The sequence below is a fragment of the Myotis myotis genome, unplaced genomic scaffold (assembly GCF_014108235.1).
Source record: "Myotis myotis isolate mMyoMyo1 unplaced genomic scaffold, mMyoMyo1.p scaffold_m19_p_3, whole genome shotgun sequence".
In the NCBI taxonomy this organism is placed as follows: Eukaryota; Metazoa; Chordata; class Mammalia; order Chiroptera; family Vespertilionidae; genus Myotis; species Myotis myotis.
The window spans coordinates 23187026-23210739 of NW_023416335.1; the positions used below are offsets into that span (position 1 = coordinate 23187026).

The 23714-nt window shown below is 36.8% G+C and overlaps 1 protein-coding gene across 1 annotated transcript in view; it reads right to left on the minus strand.

Moving 5' to 3' along the window:
- Positions 1 to 23714, minus strand: part of ZMAT4 (zinc finger matrin-type 4) — a 325358-nt gene that overhangs the window by 29562 nt on the left and 272082 nt on the right. Inside the window, exon 6 of the mRNA XM_036296611.1 lies at positions 16618 to 16714. Within this exon, the coding sequence (XP_036152504.1) occupies positions 16618 to 16714 (97 nt within the window). The remainder of the gene's footprint in view (positions 1 to 16617; positions 16715 to 23714) is intronic.

Sequence of the window (23714 nt, forward strand, 5' to 3'; positions counted from 1 at the left end):
TGTCTTGTATATCTTCTATTTAGAAAACAATGTAAAATGTGTCATTACAAGAAAAAGTTCTGACTTCTCTTCCTTTTTCACCCTGTGTGTGCACGTGTGCACACACGCACATGTATATATGAATGTGTGTTTATTCTCGGTTTTTCCCATATGCTCTCCTTAAATGATCTCATTTATTCTCTTCTCATTCATTTCAATAATCTCCTGTGAGATGATGACTCCTGAGTCTGCACCTCCAACCATCATCTATTTTGTGAACTCTAGCCCACAGACCTAAATGCCCATTGGCACCTCCACCTGAATGTTCCCAGACCCCTTACATTGACCCACCCCAAGTGGAACTCACCCTTGTTCCCCAGCCAAGCTTTATCTCATCCAAGTACAGTTCTCTCATTATTCATGTCTGTACTAATCTCTCCCTTCTCTCAATTTTTTGCATGATGTTATGTAAAATCACTTGCATATATTTAAATATTCTATTATGCTCATCTCTTAATTTAGTCTCTTAATTTAAACTCTAGGCTTCTTGAAGGTAAGGATCATACCATTCGCTGGTCCTATATCCTATCTGGATTTTAGCTAGGCACAGCATGAAATTAAATCATTCTCAAGAATTGGAGCTCTACAAAAGGAGGACATGCCAGAATATCATATTCATCTGCATATAAATTCAATTATAACAGACATACATAATTCATCTTCTTCTTTGACCACTACTACTAGAAGTAATTTTAAAGCAAAATACCTATTTAAAAAGCAATGTTCTAAACTAAATTTTTAAAAAATTTACTTAGAACTGTCTTAAGAAATTTCTTCATCTGTATGGTTCTGTGATGCTTGATAATATTTCTATCTCCACCTTCAACTCTCTAAGGCCAGATGATAAGGACATGATATATTAGACTATAGTGTCTCTGTCTCTAAAAATAGCTGTTCCTTGACTTTGAACACCAGTCAGAAACTGGGGTAGTGGGGGAAGCTTGTAAGTAGAAGCCAGAAGCAGGGTTTTCAACTCCTTCTTTTGATCCCTAATGTCAGGACCACCAGTAGGGGTTTCTATTGACATTCTACCAAGTGGCAAGTAGTGGAGGGAGGAGGAATCTTTTCCACTTTTTCATCCCAGACCCTCAGAGACCATTCACCAGCTATTTAATAACCTTTCTCTGACTAAAAAACATAATGAAGCTACTTGTTCCCTGTCTGTCCTCCAAAAGGATAACAATGGGTGACTCAAGTGGTCCATACATCTACAATTATTCCAAAATATCTGAAATCATTGATTTATGAGAACTGAGCTAAAAAGCCAAGGAAATCATAGAGGACAAAACTATGATGGTAAGGGAGCCTAGAAATATTTTTGTGTAAGAATATATTTAACTTGTCCAGCTGGTGTGGCTCAGTTGAGTATCATCCCAGGAACCAGGAGTTCACGATCCAATTCCTGGTCAGAGCACATGCCCAGGTTGTGGGCTTCATCCCAGTAGCGGGTATCCAGGAGGCAGCAGATCAGTGTTTCTCTATCATCAATGTTTCTAACTCTTTTCCCTCTCCCTTCCTCTCTCTGAAATCAATAAAAACATTAAAAAAAAGAAAACATTTAACTTACAGAGTTTTATATTTTCCCTTGTCTTTTTTATAAATCCATAATATATGGAAGTGGGTGTTATTTCTTTAAGCTTGTCTGGCTCTGGGCCTCAAGAGGATAAGCTCAATCTTGCCAGTCCCAGCCTCCCCTTGATACCTTCTCTATCCCACTTAATGATGTTCTTTATATTTCTGCCTCAGCACCTGCCATCTAAATCTCTCATAGGTAAGATTCTGATATTTTTATTTATAAATCCCATTGTGCAATTATCTCTGAGATGATTTTTATGGGAAAGTAGACAAAGTGAATTTTTTCTCTGTGGAAGAATATTTTTGACAATTAGCTGGCAATTACGTATGTGAAGAAGGTTATCACTTTGATAGGAGAAATCAATTCCCTGAAATCACATCATAAGGCAGACCAGATATTACAGCCTGTCACATTCTCTCATGGAGATGGAAAAGTTACTCACAATTAGCAGAGAACATTTTTGAATGATCTTCACAATTTTCATTGACTTTAATCACTCTAATCCTGTGTTTTTGCCTCAACTCTAATTAAACAGTGGAAGGAAAAAAGACTATTAATTGTTGAGCATTTATTGTGGGGATAGAATGAGATATTTTAATCAAAAGATCCAGGAATAATCCTACTTCAAGATTAAAAGAGAAATTACCTGCATGGATAGTAAAACAATCTGCGTTAGGACAACAAATCCATTCTTGTGACGAATATCTGACTCCTAGGAACAAATCATTTATGATCAATTCCTAGAACCATACACTAAAAAAAGTGTTATAAACATGAAGAAAGAATAATTAATTTTCAACAGAAATTGGATAGGTAAATGTCTCTAACCTTCTTTCTTGATCAAAATGGCAGGTACTCTTAACATAATTTTTAATCCAGGCTTCTTCCTGTGCTTAATAACAATAAAATGCCCTATCAGGTGTTATCAGATTTAAATAATCATATATAACTAAAAGGGCTCTACAAATAGAACCCAGAACAAATAAAGTTTTGGGTGAAGAAAGCAGTTTTCTTTGGGAAAGGACTTAGAAGGCAAAGCTCCCATGACTGCATTCAACAAAACTTCCTGCTCATAAGAAGGTGCCTCATTCTATTCATACCTGACTTCCTCCTGGATCCTGAGTCTGTCCTCTTTCCTCCTTTCTTAAGTCAGGTTCCAGAATACTCTGGGCACTAAGAGCTGTACCTGGAGCCCACAATCCTAGTGACAGGTCCTTGCTGTGCATTACCTGGCTCCACATCACTTACAGCTGCTCAGAGTGCTCACTGACCTTCATCACTGAGTTAAACCACCAATAACCTCTCTTGCAATTTGAATGGGCCAAAAAATTATAGGATCACTCTCTGGAATCACAAAACTTTAGTGTTTAGGCATTTTAAATATTACATGAGCACTTTAAGAAGGGAACATTGATTTGTCATTCTCTACTAAGTAATTTAGAACCTAGCACATGGTGGGTCACTTAATAATTTGCTAAACTATTGACTCAATCAATAAACATCCAGGTTTTCCTTCACCATGGCATGTTTCTTCACTGAAAACCTCCAGATCATGAGTGGATCAAATTTCACCCACAGAAATGAATCCTTTAGATTCACTATAGAGGTACCACTTGCATATTCTAGAAGGTTGGCTAATTCGCTACTTGTTACTGTGTTTCTTGATAGTTAAATTTAAAATAAAAGATGCCTCTCCAATGTACACATATATTAAAAAGCATTGCCGAAACCGGTTTGGCTCAGTGGATAGAGCGTCGGCCTGCGGACTGAAAGGTCCCGGGTTCGATTCCGGTCAAGGGCATGTACCTGGGTTGCGGGCACTTCCCCAGTGGGGATGTGCAGGAGGCAGCTGATTGATGTTTCTCTCTCATCGATGTTTCTAACTTTCTATCTCTCTCCCTTCCTCTCTGTAAAAAATCAATAAAATATATTTAAAAAAAAAAAAAAAGCATTGATACATCTTTTACTTGTACTGATGTTTTCCTGAAATACTGGTGTGAGAGAGCCTGACCCCTTTCTCTTCAGATTTAGAAAGGGGACAACAGATATTGCAACTACATTTCCTGGCTGTAATGAATCTCTCAGATGAAATTATGACCATAGGCACACTTTTACCTTCAAGATTCTTACATAATATGGACTAACAAAATTATGACATCTATTTCTAAGATTAAGAAATAGAAACCTACATGGTTGGCTTCCAAACCTTGTAGGTATGGAGGCTGCTGAAAAATCTGAAGCTCCTTCCTAGTCAGTTGCCTTTAAAAGCTAAAGCTGGATTTAACAAGAGAGAAACTTTAGAACACCCAGTAAAACCATCTACAATAGAGACTTAAATGCCCTTTCTCATATAGACATTCAAGGACAATAGATTCTAATTTAGTAAGTTGTCTGCTCATGCAAATCTTAGCTATATGTAAGTTTATCTTATTTAGCACCAGAAAGATCTTATGAAACGAATCTATTATTTGAACTTTATCCATTATCAAGGAAATAAAATCAGAGTTCCGAAACTCATCTACTTAAGGCTACTATTAAGATCTTTTAGTAAGAACAGACATAAGTTCGGTGGTGATGGTTTTAGAAATCAAAAAGACTAAAGTGCACATGTTATCCCATTCGGTGTCTTTAGAAAAAAGGGCACTTAAATAAGGAAGAGAACAAATAGATATAGCTCTAGAGAGCATAATAGCACCAGAGGCAGCGGGTAGAACTTTGAACTAATTGTGTCCCGAGCTTGAAATATCACCCACATTTTTGAAAGCTAGCTTTATAGATTGTATTTGACTGCTCAGCATGAATAGACTGAGCTTTTTCTGTGACCCTAAATCCATAGAAAATCACACATTTCCTATTTGCTGTTAAGGACTATTAAGAGTTTTATATATATATATATATATATATATATATATATATATATATATATATATATATACATACACACATATATATGTATATATATATATAATCATATATATATATATGATTATAATGATGCTTATATAAATTTTTATTTTGACTGAGGTCCAGATTCTGGTTCCATCTGGCTAGTCTTAACACAATACAGAATGGTCTCAATAATATTAGTGAAAAGAAGAAAAAAAACCCCACAAATCTTCAAAATGTTTATAGTTGAATTATAACTGAAATAACAGTGATTAACATTTAAAGAGGTATTATCCTTATCCATGGAGAGCATTTATTTTTTTGAGAAAACTCTTCCAATTAAAGATTCAGCATTTGTCAAATGTTGTGACTCAAAGTTAGATTTAATTAGTTAATATTGAGATTAGCCTGACTCTGGTATGAGCAGAAGCATATAGATGCCTGAGTAAAATGGATACACATGCTTTTAAAATAGTAAAGTGAATGGGAAAGAAAAATGAGTTCCATGTAATCAGAATGGTTAAGCAATTCTATCCAGGGATTTGCAAAAAAATATTGGGAGAGTGATTTTAGGAAATTCAATCAGCAGCATAGTTCAGTTTATTTTATTTTATTTATTTTCAAGGTTCATAAATCATGGTCTTTGGAGAGCAATGTGCTAACTACAGGTGAATGACAAAATACAACTGGTAATCAGAGAGCTGGATAAAGTGAGAAGTCTGGATAGGAATCAAGGTGTAAAGACCATATGTAATCGGGAGCATTCAGAAAGTGTTCTTTCTGGCATTGCAAGACTGAATATCAAGCTTGAAGCTGTTGGATAATATGAGGACTTGGAGCAAATGAGGATAGTCTTTGGAGGCTTGTCTATATCTCACTGCTGGTTAATAAAATTTTGGGTTCTAAACCCTGTGAAGGCCTGAAGTTTGTGCAAGTCCAGAAGCTCCAACTTTGGGCAAGAAACTAGAGTTTGTTATGAAAAATTCTAGGGAAATCCTGTAGAAGAACTAGTGGGACAGCATAAGTATTGTTACCTCAACAGTAATTTAACCATTCCTCAAAGCCCATTTCAAGTTTAATTTTATTAATACAGAATGATAATTAACACGTAATGAGGAAAAACTTCATGTCCAGTACTGTTTAAGCAGTTTAATGCATTTGTTGGTCTTAAAACTCAATCCTCACCACAGTCAGTTTTGGTAAGCATTTTTATAATCTGTTATACTTTACTAATATAAAGACTAAGCCACAGAGAAGTCTTTAAGTAGCATGTTCAAGGTCACACAGTTAGAAGATAGACCATGACTGAACCTTTATGGTGCCATTCCAAAACCACTTTACTGCACTCAAACCTCAGTAACCTCTCCTGATGGGCCCCAACCAGATGCAATTTCTTCTTCCTCTGAATTCCAGCAGTGTCTTATACCTCTTATTCTTACCATATCCCATGTTCATTTTAACTATAATTACTTGACTACTTGTTGTAAATCCTTCAACTGGATTATAAACTTGTTGAGAGCTATACTTATCTCTATATCTCCTTCTGTTGTCCCCAAGGCCTATCTTTTTTTTCTAGTTGTTGCTTTTTGTTTTGTTAATCCTCACTCAAGGATATTTTCCCCATTTATTTATTTTTTTTAGAGAGAGAGTGGAAGGAAGGGGGAAAGACAGACAGAGAAACATTGATGTGAAAGAGACACAGTGATTGTTTGCTTCCTGCATGTGCCACAACTGGGACCAGGGATTGAGCCTGCAACCAAGGTACCAGCAAATGAAATATGTGCCCTTGACCTGAATCAAACCCAGGACCCTTCAGTTTGCAGGCTGATGCTTTAACCACTGAGAAAAACCAGCTAGGACCCCAAGGCCTGTTTTAATGCCCTATACAGAGAAGATGATCAATAGATTTTGGTTCTGGGCTGTATCATATGGGCTGATTTGTGCAGTCACTCACACAACTACCCCATCCACATTATGACAATCCCAGCTAAAATGGACCCACTCGATCTTCTCCCCTACCCCAAAAAGAGGTGGTAGAGAACTGGATTGAGTAACACAACCAAGGGCATGTTTTTATTCCCATCATATCTCCTACCCCTACTTTCCCCAAAATATTGACCTACATGAAGCAAGGTCCTTCCTTTATTTAATTTAACTAGAGGCCCAGTGCACGAATTCGTGCATGGGTAGGATAGGGCCAGGCCAGCAGGGGAAGGGGCCGCAGGCAGTTGACCAGCTGGCCCAGCTTCTGATCAGGGTGTTGGGGGCAGATTGGGGCCTGGACCAAGCTGGTTGGCTGCCACAGTGTGCCTCATAGCCACCGGTCATTCAGTCGTTCTGGTTGTCCTGCCATTCTGGTCACTGGCCTTTTATATATATATATAGATTCCTTGGCAGCCCATGCTCCATGATGATTTTAAGAGATTAGACAAATGATGGGTAAATTCAATGTTCTACTAAAGTTTGGTTGGAGTAAAAGTCAATGGAAGCTAAACATAATTTACAAATAAATATACTCTAATTTCTAATGAACTTTGGTGAAATGTGTGAGAAGGGATTATAGCATACCCAGAATAAGTGCAAGTGCAGAAGCCAGGACTATTTAGGTGAGGGCCAAGTCTCCCCTAGAACCTTCCTGACTACCTTTTGCTTATCGCTGTTGGCCTGAGAAGACACCAGGGTTTATGATCTGTATTCACAACATGGAATAAAGTTAGAATAAGCTTTTTTCTCTACTTCCTGCTTATACAATCAGTTTTACCCCTCTTGCACCAAGTGATAAGCATTTGGAAAGTCTCTGGCCTTTTTTTTAAGGACAGAATGAAAGGCCTCTAGGATCTTTCTCCTCTTATAGAACCTAATGTTAAAAGGGTCAAAAAGATCTGGGCCACCCAGCAATAGAGAAGTAAACACTAAAGAAATATTTTACAGTCAATCTTCTGCCAGCTGAAAAATATAAAAGTTAAGGAAGCTAAACATCAAAGTCATAAAATAAGAGAATGTTAGAACTGATGGAGACTTGACTACCCCATATTCCAACTCCCTGTCAAATGAAGATGTTGAATCTCAGTGAGGGGAAAGGAAGAGCTGATATGAGCCACAATGTGAATGAATCCCCAAAACATTATGTTGAGAAAAAGAATGCAGAAGGAGAAGAATTCATACTGTATTATTATATTATGTTCTATACAGGCAAAATGAAGCCATGGTGACAGAAATCAGAAACTGTTTGCCTGGGATGGGGGATTGACTGCAAAGGGGCTCAAGGGAGCTTTTGATGGTTGTGAAAATGTTCTCTATTTTAATTGGGCTGGTAGTTACATGGCGTATAAACTGTCAAAACCCAACATGTTGTATACCTGAAACCTGTGCATTTTATTGTATATATATTGCATTTCAATAGGTGGGTTTTCAAATAGAGTGTTGTTTTTTTTTTAAAATATATTTTATTTAAGTTTTACAGAGAGGAAGGGAGAGAGAGATAGAGAGTTAGAAACATCGATGGGAGAGAAACATCGATCAGCCGCCTCCTGCACATCTCCTACTGGGGATGTGCCCGCAACCCAGGTACATGCCCTTGACCAGAATCGAACCTGGGACTTTTCAGTCCGCAGGCCGACGCTCTATCCACTGAGCCAAACCGGTTTCGGCATTCAAATAAAGTTTTAAAGTTGTTAAAAGCCACACAGGGTGTGAGAAGGAGGACTGACACTGGGGCTCTGGTTGTCTGACTCTCAGCCAGGCCTACTGGGCTCCACCATCCTCCCTCCAGTTCTTTTCTCTTTCTTGATGCACTTTTCAGCACTAAGTCAGGTTGGTGATTGGTCCTGATGACTATCTGAAACAGCATAACAAAGAACTGAGAGGTTTCAATGGGCCCACAGTTAAATCTGGGACATTAAATTATCAGCTCAGAACCACTCTGGAGACAGCCATGACTCATACAAATTTTAAGCAAGACAAAATAATGATTATCAGTCCCCCAAGAAGGAGGTGGGTAGAAAATGAGTGAGCTAAGGAATATTAGATGTCATCAGTAATTCTAGAAATAATATGACAGAATGAAGGTGCTTCCCATTTAGTTCTTTCCAAGCCTGCCAAAGGTCTAATTTATTCACATACTGTAATTATAATGTATCCCTAGGTATGGCATATATAGAAAAAGCATGAAAGTGAGACTTTGGAAAAAAATAGAGCTGTTAGAATCGCCTGTGCATTCGTGCTATATAGAGAGAGATATAGGTTTGTTTTGTTGTTGTTTTTTTCTGTCTTCTCTGGAATTCTTCTTCCTAAAGGCCACTGTCTCTTTCATTTGAGAAGTTGGACTGTTTCATCAGAGGCCTTCCACCAAAAGGAAGGGCTCTTGACAATAGTAGACTAGAATGTTCTATTAAAAACAGGGCTAAAAAAAAGAACACCCTTTGATCCACAGGACTTGCCACATTCTCGTCTCTGTGCTGCTATAGGTATTCTATTTACAGTGTCTAAGAGTGCCCTGGGCTGGAAAGATTTGATGACACTCCATGGTCTCTGCTGTCTAGAAGAGCTATTTTGCATAGCTAGAATCATAAAATGAGACAAGCAAAGCAGTTTCTTTGGATTCTAGATTTTGCTCTTTATTTTAAACCTTTCCAAGCAGCTTACAAATGATTATCAACTAAAAAGAAACAACCTGACATTCTTTGGGAAAGGACAGCTCTATTTTCAATACTATCTTACGTCCTGCTCATCTCAAAACTTTACTGAACTTTTATACTTTTCAGAAAAGAAAACTTTCTCATGAAAAAAATATAGCACAGTATTAAAATCCCAAACCCTTTGGTTATGAAAATTTTTCTTTAGTGTCAGTAAACCACATTGAATATTCCACAAAGAACATCTATATTTTTAGCCTTTGAAGTACATTCATTGATTCATTGTTGGTTATTTTGTTTGCTTCTTGGAGTTTTAAGTAACTTTTATTTATCCTAAGCACAGAGGTTCTTAATGGTTGGCATATCTCGCAAAACTATCCCAATTTTTACTGTGTACCCCTCAGATAACTACTATTTTGAATGACGGAACAGAATCCCAAGATATTTAAAGGAAATATATTCCAGCTCTGAAAATTAGTCTAAACATCCATTCAATCACTTCACAAATAAATGAACATAATGGGAAACTGCATAATATAAAGGCTTTGTCTAGAGGATTCAGCGAGTTGAAGAAAAAAATCTGCAGAAAAAGCAATGGATACTATTTAAGGCTTCCCCATCAAAGGAAAAAGCAAATTTAGAAATTGCTGCTAAGTTCTGATCAGTCGGATTTATTCTCTTAAACACGTGTGTGTCATTCTCAACCAACTGAAGCATCAAAGTAAGTAATGACAACTTTTATATCCTTTATTCTAGGTAATATACTGTCCTAAGGCTTGAAGTGTTCCCAAATCTCAAATTTAAGTACATTACATGGGACTTGGTCATTAGTCTATGGTTTGTACTCATCTGCCTTTAAATTTCATTTTAATCATTTGTACTAATTGACAGACTAGCTCCCCTGGAAACACTGAAGAATCTACTAATAGGCAATTGCTTTAGAAGTCAGTGTGATCATTTGCATTTCTAAACCTTTAATCTCATTAGCTACTTAATATTTCTCTTTAACAATGGAGCAAAATTTGACTGCCACTTTCCTGTTTATGATATTTGCCAAAAAAAGAAAAAAATTATCATTGCTACCAGTAAAGAGCACATACTAGATATGGCATCACTTTCAAAGCATTTTAATGTGTTCCTGTACTCCACTCAGACAGAAGTTCCACCCCATGCATATCAGTGGTGGCACCATTACCATCATCACCATCACCATCGCCATCATTGTCATGGGATAGGCATGATAAGAAGTTGCCTAAAGGGATAATTGTGGAATAAGTCAAGTAGGTTTTACACAGTAATACTTTCTTCAGGCTGCCCTTTAAAAAGACCACAAATTGCATAGCTTAAAACAATAGAAATGTACCAGCCTGTGTGGCTCAGTTGAGTATTGTTCCATGCACCACGAGGATTCCCAGTCAGGTCACGTGCCCAGGTTGCAGGTTTGATCCCCAGTGGGGGGCATGCAAAAGGCAGCCGATCAATGTTTCTCTCTCTCCATCTCCCTTCCTCCCTCTCTAAAATCAATATAAAAACATTTTTAAAAACCAGAAATTTATCCTCACAATTCTAGAGAACAGAAGTCTGAAATCAAGGTGTCCGCAGGATACATCCTCAAAAAGCTCCAGAGGAAAATCAATCATTGCCTCTTCCAGACCCTGCTGGTTCCTGGTGTTCTTGGTTTGTGGAAACATAGCTCCAATCTCTACCTATGTCTTCACCTGGCCGTAATCTCTTTGTGTCCAATTCTCCTTTTCCTTTTTCTCATAAAGACACCAGGCATTGGATTTGGGGCCCACAATAAATCCAGAATAATTCCATCTTGATATTCTTAACTACTTATATCTGCAAGTAGTTCTGGGTGGACATAATTTTTGGGACATATTACTAATTCTAATAAAATGGTGAAACCTAATTGGGGAGCTATTTTAAGAAGAATGTTAAGACTGAATTCAGGATGAGAAGGAAAGAGCTCTAGGATCATGAGGAAGGCATGGAAAGTGGATACACTTTGCTCTGTTCTTGTCATCACTATTCACTTGTCTATAAGGGACCTGAGACTTACAGAAGGTTTGTCAGTGCCCAAGATCGCTCAGTGGCAAAGCTATGCCAGAATAAAATCTACTGACTTAAAAGTCAGTACTCTTTGCACTATATATTTTAATAATATTTACTCATCTCAACACTTTTACTGGAAATTATTAGTAAAAATATAAATATACGATATTGAACATTGCTGACACCTTAATAGTTATGTTGTTTTATTTCGTCAGATTAGGAAAGTTAGGAACCATTTCACTGGCTGACTTCCATTTCCAGCCCCAATAGGGTAATTGGTATAATGCAAACCTTTAGCCTGAGAATGAAATAAAAGCTGGATAAAGTTTAAAGAGAACATTTTAAAAGCTATGAAGAGTTGGTATAGCTGATGTTGGTATATGTTTAGGAAAGTATTGCTAGTAAGAAAGAAGGCCATTTCATGGTGACAAAAAGTGCCAATTTAACAGGAATACATAAAAACATCTTATATTTATAAGCATCTAATAATATACCTTTAATATATTTTTAAATAGAATTAAGAGGTCACTTAGGCAAATCCATATTTATAGTTAGAATATTTTAACTTCCTCTGTTTCTCATGAATATCGTACACAGATTTTAAAAAAAACAGTAAGGGCATAGGAAATTTGAGCAATATTGAGAAACTTAATGTAATTGATATATAGAGCCATTTACCTAATTATTGAAAAAGACACTTTAAAAAAATGAATGTAGGATATTACCAAAATTGACCATATGCTGGGAGCACAGAGCAAGCCTACACAAATTTCAAAGGATTGAATTCTTTTACAGTGTGTCCTCTGACCATAGAATTGGCACAAAAATATAAATATAAAAATCTCCCAAATATTCTAAGTTAACCATGAGTGAAAGAGAAATCACAGTATAAATAAATAAATAAAGATGAAAATACCACATATTACAACTTCTGGGATATAAAAAAAAAAGATGACTTGCAAAAGATAGCAAAAGCAATTTGTAGTGGCACACTGAGAGCCTTAAATGCATATATTAGAAAAACAGAAACACTGAAAAATTAATAACCTATACTTTGAAATTAACAAGCTGGGGGGGGGAATGCAAATTAAATCCAAAGGGAGTAGGATGAAGATAATTTTAAAATGGTAGAAAATAACTGTACATAGAGAAAATCACCAAACCCAACACTCATTCAACAAAAGCAAATAAATATTGAAATGTTTCTAACAAAAATTATCAATAGACAAGAAAAGGAAGGGGCACAAATAAATAATGTCAAGAATGAAAACATCTTCCAGACAAAAATAAAAGTAGATATATCATGAACAACTATATATCAAGGCACTTTAAATTTTAGGTAAATGGGCAAACTCATTGAAAAACAACATATTCAAACTGATCCAATAATAGATAGAAAATATGAACAGTGCTCCATTAAAGAAATTAAAATTCTAGTAAAGATACTCCCATATGATTAACTCCAGATGGCTACATCAGTTAGTTCTTCCTAATACTTAAGAAATAATAGCATTTACCACAAACTCAATCAGGGATCAGAAATAGAGAGAAGACCTCTCAACTTGTTTAATGTTGTCAGCATATCTTTTGATACTAAACTGGACAAGAATGTTACAAAAAAATTATGTAATGATGTAGCTCATAAACATGGACACACACACACACACACACACACACACACACTCCAAATTAGGTATGAGGGCAGATGAAGTAAGCATGTGGGACAAAGCTATTACAATTATTTTCTTCATATTTCCCTCATTTCACTCTTCAGAGGGAGAGCAACCTTGTGCTGAGGTAGGAAAAAAAAAATGTGTTTATTGGAAAGAAGATTGCACAGTAGGAGAAGTACCCTTCTGAAGTCACATATAATTATTAAATCCCACCAGGGAAGTACTAAAAATTTATTATAGTACTCTCTATTGGCAGTCTTTCATCCCATGCCTCTGTGGTAACTAAGTGAAATGGAAGAAGCAGAAGCATGAGTCACACTGCAAGATTCAGTCCCGGATCTGCCATTTGTTGGCAAGGTGATGTTAGGTAAGTTGCTTTGTCTCTCTGAGCCTTAGTGTTCTCATATAAAACAATGGATCAATAGTATTTACCTCAAAGTAGTTAAGTGGATTAAATGAGATAATAGGTGTGAAAATGGCTGGCACAGATTCTGGCAAGTTTTATATGTGCACATAGACAGACAGAAATTTTTCCAAAGCTGGAGATACTATCTGCATTAGTTATTTACATGATTCATGCCACTCAAAACCACTGTCTATCTTTCTACAGTACAAATATATAATATACTAGAGGCCCTGTGCACAAAAATTTGTGCACTTGGGGGGGTCCCTCAGCTCGGCCTATGCCCTCTTGCAGTCTGGGACCCCTCGGAGGATGTCCACCTGCTGGCTTTGGCCCGTTCCCTGGAGGATCAGGCCCAAGCTGGCAGTCAGACATCCCTCTGGCAGCCTGGCAGCCCTCAGGGGATGTCCACTTACCAGCAGGGAGCAGACCTAAGCTGCAGTTGGACATCCTTAGTGCTGCTGAGGAGGCGGGAGAGGCTCCTGCCACCACTGCTGTGCTGGCAGCCATCAGCCTGGCTTGTGGCTGAGCAGAGCTCCCACTGTGGGAGTGCACTGACCACCAGGGGACAGCTCCTGCATTGAGCATCTGCCCACTGGTGGTCAGTGTGTGTCATCGTGACCAGTCATTCCCAGTCATTCTGCTGTTTGGGTCTGTTGGGGTCCAGCTCCAGCAGGTCCAGGGGTTCCCAAAGGTGTGGACGAAGTAGGCAAAGAAGGAATAACTCGGAGGCAGTGTTCAGATGATCAGCATAGCAAGGTTCTCTTTTTATTCTCCTATTACATCTGTATTTATACCAGTTGATTTTAATCCTATCCATTCTATACCAAAGGTTAGGGCATTTGTTATCACCATTCCAAGGTCATACTCTATTGTTCTGTTAAACTACAAGGAAGTAACTGAAGGAGATTATCCTAAGTAAAGATTATGTAGCTTAAGTGTGATTGTTCGTAGTTAAAGTGATTAATTACCCGCCTGACACTTAGGTAAGAGGTTTTACAGATTTATTCCCTTCCTTAGTCCTGTTAATCCCTAACTCCAGAGAAAAAATCCCCACCTGGAGAAACAACCTTTCTCAGAGAGGTAACCTTGGTTAAAACACATAGCGCTAAGAAAGGGAGCAAACATATTAAGAACAGTATGCCATATACCCCAGGTCCCTTGAAACATATGCTGTGCAGATGTTCCTTCCCTGCAGTGACTGTGTCAAGCATCAAGGATGGACCGGCTTCCCACGTAGGTCAATTTGCATATTACCCTTTTATTATATAGGATTATATGACTACAGGCCTGGTGCATGAAATTCGTGCATGGGGCCGGGGGTCCCTCAGCATGGCCTACACCCTCTCCAATCCAAGACCCTTTGGGGGATGTCTGACTGCTGGTTTAGGCCTAATCCCTCAGCCCTCTCACAATCCTGGACCACTGGCTCCTAACTGCTTGCCTGCTTGCCTGATCGCCCCTAACTGCTCCCCTGCTGGCCTGATCACCCCTAACTGCTCCCTTGCCAGCCTGATCATCCCTAACTGATCCCCTGCCTGCCTGATCACCCCTAACTGCCTCTGCCTCGGCCCCCGCAGCCTAGACCCAGGCTTCCCTCCTCTGGCCAGCTGCAGGCACCTGGGACCATGGGGGGCTTTGCCCTGTCCCAGCTTTGTCAGGAGGACATCCAGAAGGTCATCTGGAAGACGTCCAGTCTAATTAGCATGTTACCCTTTTATTAGTATAGATAATATGTTAATATTATCTATATTAAGTGCAATAAATACATGACTCTAAAAGATTACCATTTATTATTGCAGCTACTTGCAATATCCTGGTCTGTAGATTCGATGCATGTTAATTAGAATGCATATGGTGCCTCTTACGAAGTTGGAGAGATTAATAGACTATTTGGAAGAGGAGGGGACAGCAGTGTCCAATAATCAATACAAGCACTCTAGGTACTCTATAACAAATTTTTTTTTTTTTTTTGCAGAATTCCCTGATAATAGTACTCTGAGGTGGATCAGAGTAAAGTGAGTCATGAAAGTGGCTTTGACTCATGAGACAGCACAACATGGATGAAGAGACTGATAGTCAGTAACCAAATCTAGGCTTCCATTTCCTCACCTGCATCAGACCCCCTGTAACCTATGTCTTTAAAATATCCTTGCAAAGAAATGTCCTTGCCTGGAATGTACTTCCTCATAGGCCTGCATGAAAAATGTTACTCGTACTTTAAAATCACACATTCATTCCATCAAAAATGTTTATGAACCCCTCAACAGGCATGAAGTGCTGTGCTAGGCACCAGGGTTCTGACGGTGAGCAGCATCAGACCATGACCTCAACCTTATCTGTCAAACTCTGCACCAACACCCCTATAAACTTGCCCTAGTTGTTCTCTCCCTAATACTCGAAGCTCTAGGTGTCTACGTGGTATTAGAGACAAATCTGTGTGTTTACAAGGCTATCCCCCTCCCCCGCCCCCCACCTGGCAGGCAGCTCCACAAGAGGCAGGCCTGGGTCAATTCATCTTTTATTTCCCAGTGCACACCTCAGAGTCTGACACATAGTGGAGCTCAATAAATGTGTGTTAAATACATCATTTATTATTTATGAAGCCTTGGTACAGTCAAATCTGTTAAATGAGTCTGCTAATAGGAGAGAAATGAAAACAATTACACTCAGGAAAATTATAAACTTTTGAGATATTCCTTGTGTATTTTTTTCTATTTTGTTAGATTTTATTAGCAGTCTTAGCAGCTACTTTAAAAATGCCTGCAAAGCTAACATCATTCACCTTTAAAGAGATGCAAAGTATAAATATAGGTGAAATTATGCCTGATTAGCCTTTTTAGGTTTAAAATCATGAGAATTTCTTTTAAAATAATGAACTAAGCTTCCATTTAATTGGAAATACTTATGTATGTGAGTGATTTAATATATAATAAGATTTGTTAAGTTTCTATACTAATTAACAACATTCATCTAGAAATGGAAAGTGGTAGAAGACATTCGTGGAATTTCACATAACACCAAAGTCTGGCACATCCTTCAAATAGAGATAACATTGTTTATTTAAAAACCCTTAGAATAGATATACATGTTTCCTGAAGTTTATAAAAAATGTGCTGAACTGTCCTTGAAAATGAAAGAAGAAAGCCTGTCATTATTTGTGCCCCCAAAGGAGAAGAAGCCATTCTTCAAATAATGCTAAGCAGACTTGGGAGGCTTCTGCAGCAACACTATCAAGGGAACTTTGGAGATAAAGAGATGCCGTTTAAATGCAGAAATAATTAAAATGGTTATCCTTTAACCGTCATCTAAAAACCACAAACAAAAGCACTGGAGAGTGAAAGTACCTACTTGGTCTGATGTTTAGATCCTTTCAGGTGGGCGTGATACTGTTCTATTGAGTTTAGAGAGACACTGCAGATGGTACATCTGTAATTGCGCCTCAGACCTGTGGACAACAGACAGACCGCATTAGCTGCATCCTTGTCTTCAACCACCTGAATGAATTCTAGAATCTCCCAAAGTCAGGGACAGAATGTCTTATCAGTTATCTGGTCCATCCCACCAACAACATTTTGATCCCTCCTTCCAGAGCCCAGTCAACACGTGTCTTAGCAGAAGTATAACTGTGAATATGTTAGAAGGTGCCTGCTCCATTTATGGGTGGCTGACATTATTAAAACATATTTTTGATATAAAATGGTTCTGGAAATTTTGTAACTTAAGCAAAGAAGCAGTGTAGTCTTTCTCAAGGCAGATAGAGATGGGAAGCTGTCTTATCTGCATGAAACTTGAGACTTCAGAGAATACCTGTCTCAATTCCTCCTCCACAACTACTCCAATGGCAGAGTCAGAAAACAACTTACATATCATTCACTTGGGTTCTTCTTTCAGGATCATCTTATAAAATGTAAATACTCAGAGGGATCATATATTAATCTATTTCACAAGAAATCTTACTTCCCACTAGAGAGTTTAAAAGGATGTTATCTACTTATTTATTTATTCATTTAATTAGTTCATTAATAGAGGATCAACTTTGGACCAGGCACTGGGGATTCTAAGATGAGTAAGATGCTCTCTGTTTCCAAAGAGGTTATTAAAAACCTCATTCCTTTGTAATATTGACTCATCTAGAGTCAACATGTTAGAAAGCAGCTTCAACAAAATAACTTTAAACATTTGCCACATCTCAGAGACCCACAACTAAACACATTCCTTCTGATGGTGTGTCCCAGCAGAGCAGAGAGAAAAGGAAACTCAGAGTTAAGATCTGAAACTGCAGATAATAAATCCCGGCTCCAATCATTTCTGGTTGTATGATCTAGAGCAGTGGTTCTCAACCTTGGCTGCTCATTAGAATCACCTGGAAATCTTTTTAAAATCCTGATTTCTGGGCCTCATCTTCTGGAAATTCTGTTTCTTTGTTATGGGGTGGGGCCACAATGTTAGTAACAAAGAAACAGAATTTCCAGAGGATGAGGCCCAGAAATCAGGATTTTAAAAAGATTCCTAGGTGATTCTAATGTGCAGCCAAGGTTGAGAACCACTGATCTAGAGGAAGTCACATAATTTCTTCCTAGCCTCAGTTTCCTTCAACTGCAAGATGAAGACAAGACCACCCACATCACAAAGCTGTTATAGGAATTAAGTGAATAATATATATTAAAATTCTTAGTAAGAGTTGTTTTTATTAATTTTGCTCCAAAATTCAATGTCTTACCATTGTAAAAACCAGACTATAAAGCAACTATAGCAATTTTTTTCTGATGAATGCATAGTGTTTTCTAAGAGACAAAATTCTTAATAGGAAAATAATGCACATTGTTAGCCCTAGCTGGTTTGGCTCAGTGGCTAGAGCATTGGCCTGTAGACTGAAGGGTCCTGGGTTCGATTATGGTCAAGGGCACACATTGTTAGAAGAATTTTACGACCTGATATCTGGGTGCAATTATACAAATTATTTGACTTCTCTGTACTTCTATTTTCTTATATGATTGTGGGAGGACTGAGGAAAAACATGTGTGAAAGAATGACTGACACATAACAAGTGATCAATATAAATTAGCTATTATTATTATTTCAAAGAGGTGTTAAAATGGAATTATATCTGTCCCAATGTCCAGATGAAGCCCTAAGTTGAAGTCCTAAGACATAGATGCTAATACATCCACATTACTAAAGTGAATATGAGGGCCACAATTCAGGGCATTCAAAGGAAGTGATCCAGAACCAGTTTCCAGCCCCAAGCTCATCATTTACCACCAGTCTAAAAGAAAGATAGAAAGAAATAGGTAGAGAGTTTCTAAAAGGGAGCTATACAGTACTGTGAGTTTTACTTCTCCTCCATGTGAGCTATGGGAAGAGTTCTTCTCTCTCACCTGAAACCTATGGGAAAATAAATAGCTAATCACAATGGAATCAAAACCACAGATCTCTGAGACCTTTTTGGGAAGTAATCTAAGGGACTCAAAACTTTCCAAGTACAGACTGATGATTCAGAGATGAAATAGACAACTGTTGACTCTCTATTCCCTTAGGCTTAAGCAATGACTCCCAAACTTCTGAGTGTGGATACAGCCTCCAGTTATGGTGCTAAAATGTAGATTCTCGGATACAACTTCTGGAGATTCCGATTCTATAAGTTTTGGATATGGCCTGGGAATATACAAGAAGTTTCAGACTAGTAACTACAACCCTCAACATACACACATGCTTAACAAGTACTGCCCCATAGATTCATATGCCTTTTGGTAACTTGAATCTGTCAGAACAATAGAAGGTCTTAAAAATGTTATTCTATAAAAAAGAGCTGTGCTTATATCACTTTTGAATTTCACAGGTGTGCATGATTGAGAAAGTTGCCATAGTCCCCAAACCCAGAGGCTGTAAGTTATCACAACCAGCATGCATATGAGTTGTTTAAATCCTTATCTCCCCTTTTATGCATGGAATCAGAATATGAAAGCCAGCTTCAGGCCTTTCTCACTCCACAGTTCTCCATCAATCTCCTCATAATAAATGGTAACTACTTTTTATACAGGTCCCCTTCCGACTACAGACTAATCAAAGGTCTCATCATAACAAATGGAGGTTCAGTTTGGCAGCAGGCATAAAAATTTATTTTTAAAAATAGGCACTTTTAAGGTCACCAACAAATCTAAAAAAATATTCTGATCTCTTACTTTCCACTAAAGTTTTCATGCTCTGCAGCCAAACAGAGGCGTGGGCAGGGAATATTTGGCACTTTATTGCGATGCAAACTACAGGGAGTATAAACTAGAAAGGCTGTGCGTATAAACAAGAACAAAGGCAGCAAAAGAGCAGAGGAGTCCTCCCCCACACATGACACAGTGTCCTTGGTGGGAACTTAGGGCTTTATTAATGCTCAGTTGAAAGCCAAATACTTTGGAATTATACAGTTCTTTCTTCCTCAGAGAACCAGAGAGTCTTATTAAACAAAAATGCTTACTTTCCTATTTAATTCATTTTCAGTGCAATACCATCTTAAGAGTATCCATAAAACCTCTGCAGACCTAAAGGTTATTTCTTCAGGATTGCCAATATGTGTTAGGAAATATAGTCCCTGCCTGCAAAGAACTGACAGTCCAGTTGGAGAGAGAATATATGAATACACATGTCAACAGTGTTAGGTAGATCCTAAGAAGTATCACAGTCTGGATGAGTAGAGTGTTACAGGAACTAGGGGAGAAAATTGTTTCTAACTCAGAGAGTCTGAAAAAGCTTCCTGAAGATGCATCACTTTTGTATTTACATTCCCGAGTACAGTATGTAGAACAGATGGTCCTGGAGGGTTCAGCAGTATGTGACTACTCTAGCAAAGTTAGACTTTAGATGTCCCTGCAACTTTAGATGCATCCATTCTACATTAGAGAAACATCATTATGACTTATTATGATGCCAGTTATTTTGCTGAATGCCAAGAATGTAGGAGAGAATAAAACAGGCAGAATAAAATTATTTATGGAGCTAGTCAGGTAGGAACACAGGAAACAAGTAAAGAAAGAAAAACATAATTAAAGATTGTGAAAGTGTCACACAGACTGTAAGCAGGATAATGAGAAAGAACCAGAGACGAAGGGTGATTTTTTGGTAGCATGGTCAAGAGTTCTCTGAGAAGTATGATATGAAACCAAGGGAATGAGAATTAAGCTGTGATTGAAGAACTAGTTCAAGAGTTGTCCAGGAAGAGTAAACAGAAAACATAGGTGGGAGTGGAAATCGGCCTGGACTGTTCAAGGAACAAAATGTGGTGAAAGAAAGAAACTAAACTACACTAAACTACACTACACTAAACTAAACTAAACTGTCAAGTCAGAATTCTATATCCAGCAAAAAATATCCTTCAAAATTGAAAGTGGAATAAGAATATTTTCAATAAAAACTAAGAGAAGAGTTTTCCAGCAGACCCACATCACAGAAAGGCTTCTAAAGTCCCTTAGATGGGAGGCAAAAAAACCATAATCTTTAAACTCCTATCTGCAGGGAAAGATGAAGAACACCATAAATGATCAATATGTGGATATCTATATTTGTATTCTTCTAAATTTATTTGAAGAAAGTAAACAATTTAAACTGTAACATTATATTATGAATACATGACAATAATAACATAAGAATGAATAGGAGTAGGACAACACTACTGAATGATCATTATCTTTTGCATAAAATGGTAAATAGTAACTCTAAATAGACAGTGGTCATTTAAGGATGCAACTCCAATCCACTAGAAACAAATACAAAAACATAAAGCTATGGAGCCTATAGAGAAAGTAAAATAGGACGGTAAAAATATTTGATTAACCCAGAGGAAAGCAAGAAAAGAGCTCTAGACCCAGAGGCTATCATTGGAGAATTCTATCAAACATTAAAGGATTGAAGACTATTTACTTATACAAATTCTTTCAGTGAAGAGAGGAGAAAGGGCAATACTAAATAGAATAATACTTGTTTTTGAGCCAGCATAACACTAACAAAAAGAATTTACAGACTCTAAAAGTAAATAAAATTGTAGACCAATATTTGTCATAACCATGACATAAAAATCTTTAAAATTTATCAAATCATCCCTAGCTGGTTTGGCTCAGTGGATACAGTGGCAGCCTATGAATTAATGGATCCTGGGTTTGATTCTGGGTTATTGGCTCAATCCCCAGTAGTGGGTGTGCAGGAGGCAGCAGATCAATGATTCTCTCCCATCATTAATGTTGATCTCTCTCTCTCTCTCTCTCTCTCTCAAATCAATAAAAAATATATTTTTAAAAAATAGCAAATTAGAAACACAAGATAGATATAGATATGCATGTATATATGTATATATACATTCATACATTCATTATGATATATACATATATACATACATATAAAATAATCAAGCTTATTTAATTATTTTAAGTACATATAAAATAATCAAGCTTATTTAATTATTTTAAGAGGGAAGATTGGTTTAACACTTAAAATAAAATTATATAATTCACTATATTAACAGACAAAATGAAAAAATAATATAATCTTAATAGCTGCAGAAAAGATAATTTGACAGATTTCAACATCATGATCAAAATTCTCAGCATACTGGAAAAGAACTTTCTTACTTTAATAAAGAGCACCCATGAAAAACCTACAGCTAATGTTATATTAAATGATAAAATAGTGAACAGTTTCTTAAGATAAGCAAAAAGCTAAGAATGTCACTCTTATTGGTTCTATGTATAGCACTGGATTCTAGGCAGTGCAATAAGAAAAGAAAAAGAAAAGGATATTTTCAGATTGGAAATAAAGAAGTAAAATTATTTGTATTTTTAGAAGATAAGATTGCTTATCTAGAAGATCCTAAGGGACCCATAAAATAGCCACTAAAATGAACAAATTTAGTGAAGGCACAATACACGAGGCCAATAGAAAAAAAATCAATTTTATTTTTAAAATAGCTACAAACAACTGGAAAATTTTTAAAAATGTAAATCCAGCATAATATTAAAGTATTATAAAATACCTAAGAATAAATTTAATAAAAGTTGTACAAGACTGAAAACCAGAAAACATTGTTGAGAGAAATTAAGAAAAATCTAAATAAGTGATATATATATATCACATTTATGAGCTAAAATAATCACTATTGTTAAGATAAGAGCTGTCGTATAGATTCAATGCAAACTCAATAAAAATTTCAACAGGCTATTTGTAGAAATATGCAAGTGAATTGTTAGATTTATGTGGAAATTGAAGTAACTAGGATGGCCAAAACAATTTTGAAAAAGAAAATAGTTTGGGGACTCATACTTGAGGACTTTTAACATTTGCTATAAAATTTGATATAATCATAAAAGGATTACTTACATTAGCAAAGGGATGGAAAATATTCCATCAATGGAACAGAATTTAGAGTCCAGAACTAGACCTACACATAAGGGTCAATTGGCAATACAGCTTGGTATGTTTAATTGTATCCTATAATGACTTGACATACATATATTGTGAAATGACTACCACAAGAAGTTTAGTTAGCATGCATTATCTCATATAGATACAAAAAGAAAACAGGAAAAATGTTTTCTTCCTTGTATGAGACATTATAGGATTCACTACTCTCTTAGCAACTTTTAAATATACATCCATGTTAACTCGACTTACCATGTTGCGTATTACACCCCCAGTATTTATTTATCATATAACTGAAGGTTTCTACCTTTTGACCACCTTCATTAATTTAAAACAAAGGTTTAAGACAATTCAAAGGGGGGGGACTTTTTCAACAAATAGTCCTGGAATGACTACATAAATGTGTGAAACTAAAGGACTTACATCAACTTCTACCTCATAACACACTTTACAATTCAGATTTATTATATATTTAAATGTAAAGGATAAAACTTTAAAGCTTCTAGAAAAATACAGGTGAATATTTTATGAACTTGGGGTAGAGAGATTTCTTAGGAAACAAAACATATTGACATAAAAAATGATAAATTGGATTTTATACAAATTAAAAGCCTCTGCTCATTAAGAAAACACCATTAAGAAGACCAAAAAAAAAAAGGTGAAGGGATTAAAACAAAAAGAGAAGAAAACAAAAAGTTAAGTCACATCCTAGGAAAAAAATATTTGCAATACATATATTTTATACAGGCCTTGTGTCCAGAATATACAATTAACTCCTATAAATCAATAAAAAATGACAAACAACCCAATTTTTCCAAAGGACAAAATACTTGATCAGATATGTCATAAAAGAACATACCAAAAAATGATCAATAAGCACAGGAAAAGGTGCTCAACATCATTTGTCACTCACCAGGGAAATAAAAAGTAAAAGAGCAATTAAAAGAGCAAATTAGTCTCACCTTCTACAACTACTACTTTCAAATAATACAAAAATGCCAAATGTAAATCACTAAGTGGGAAATCTGGAATTCTCACATTCCTCA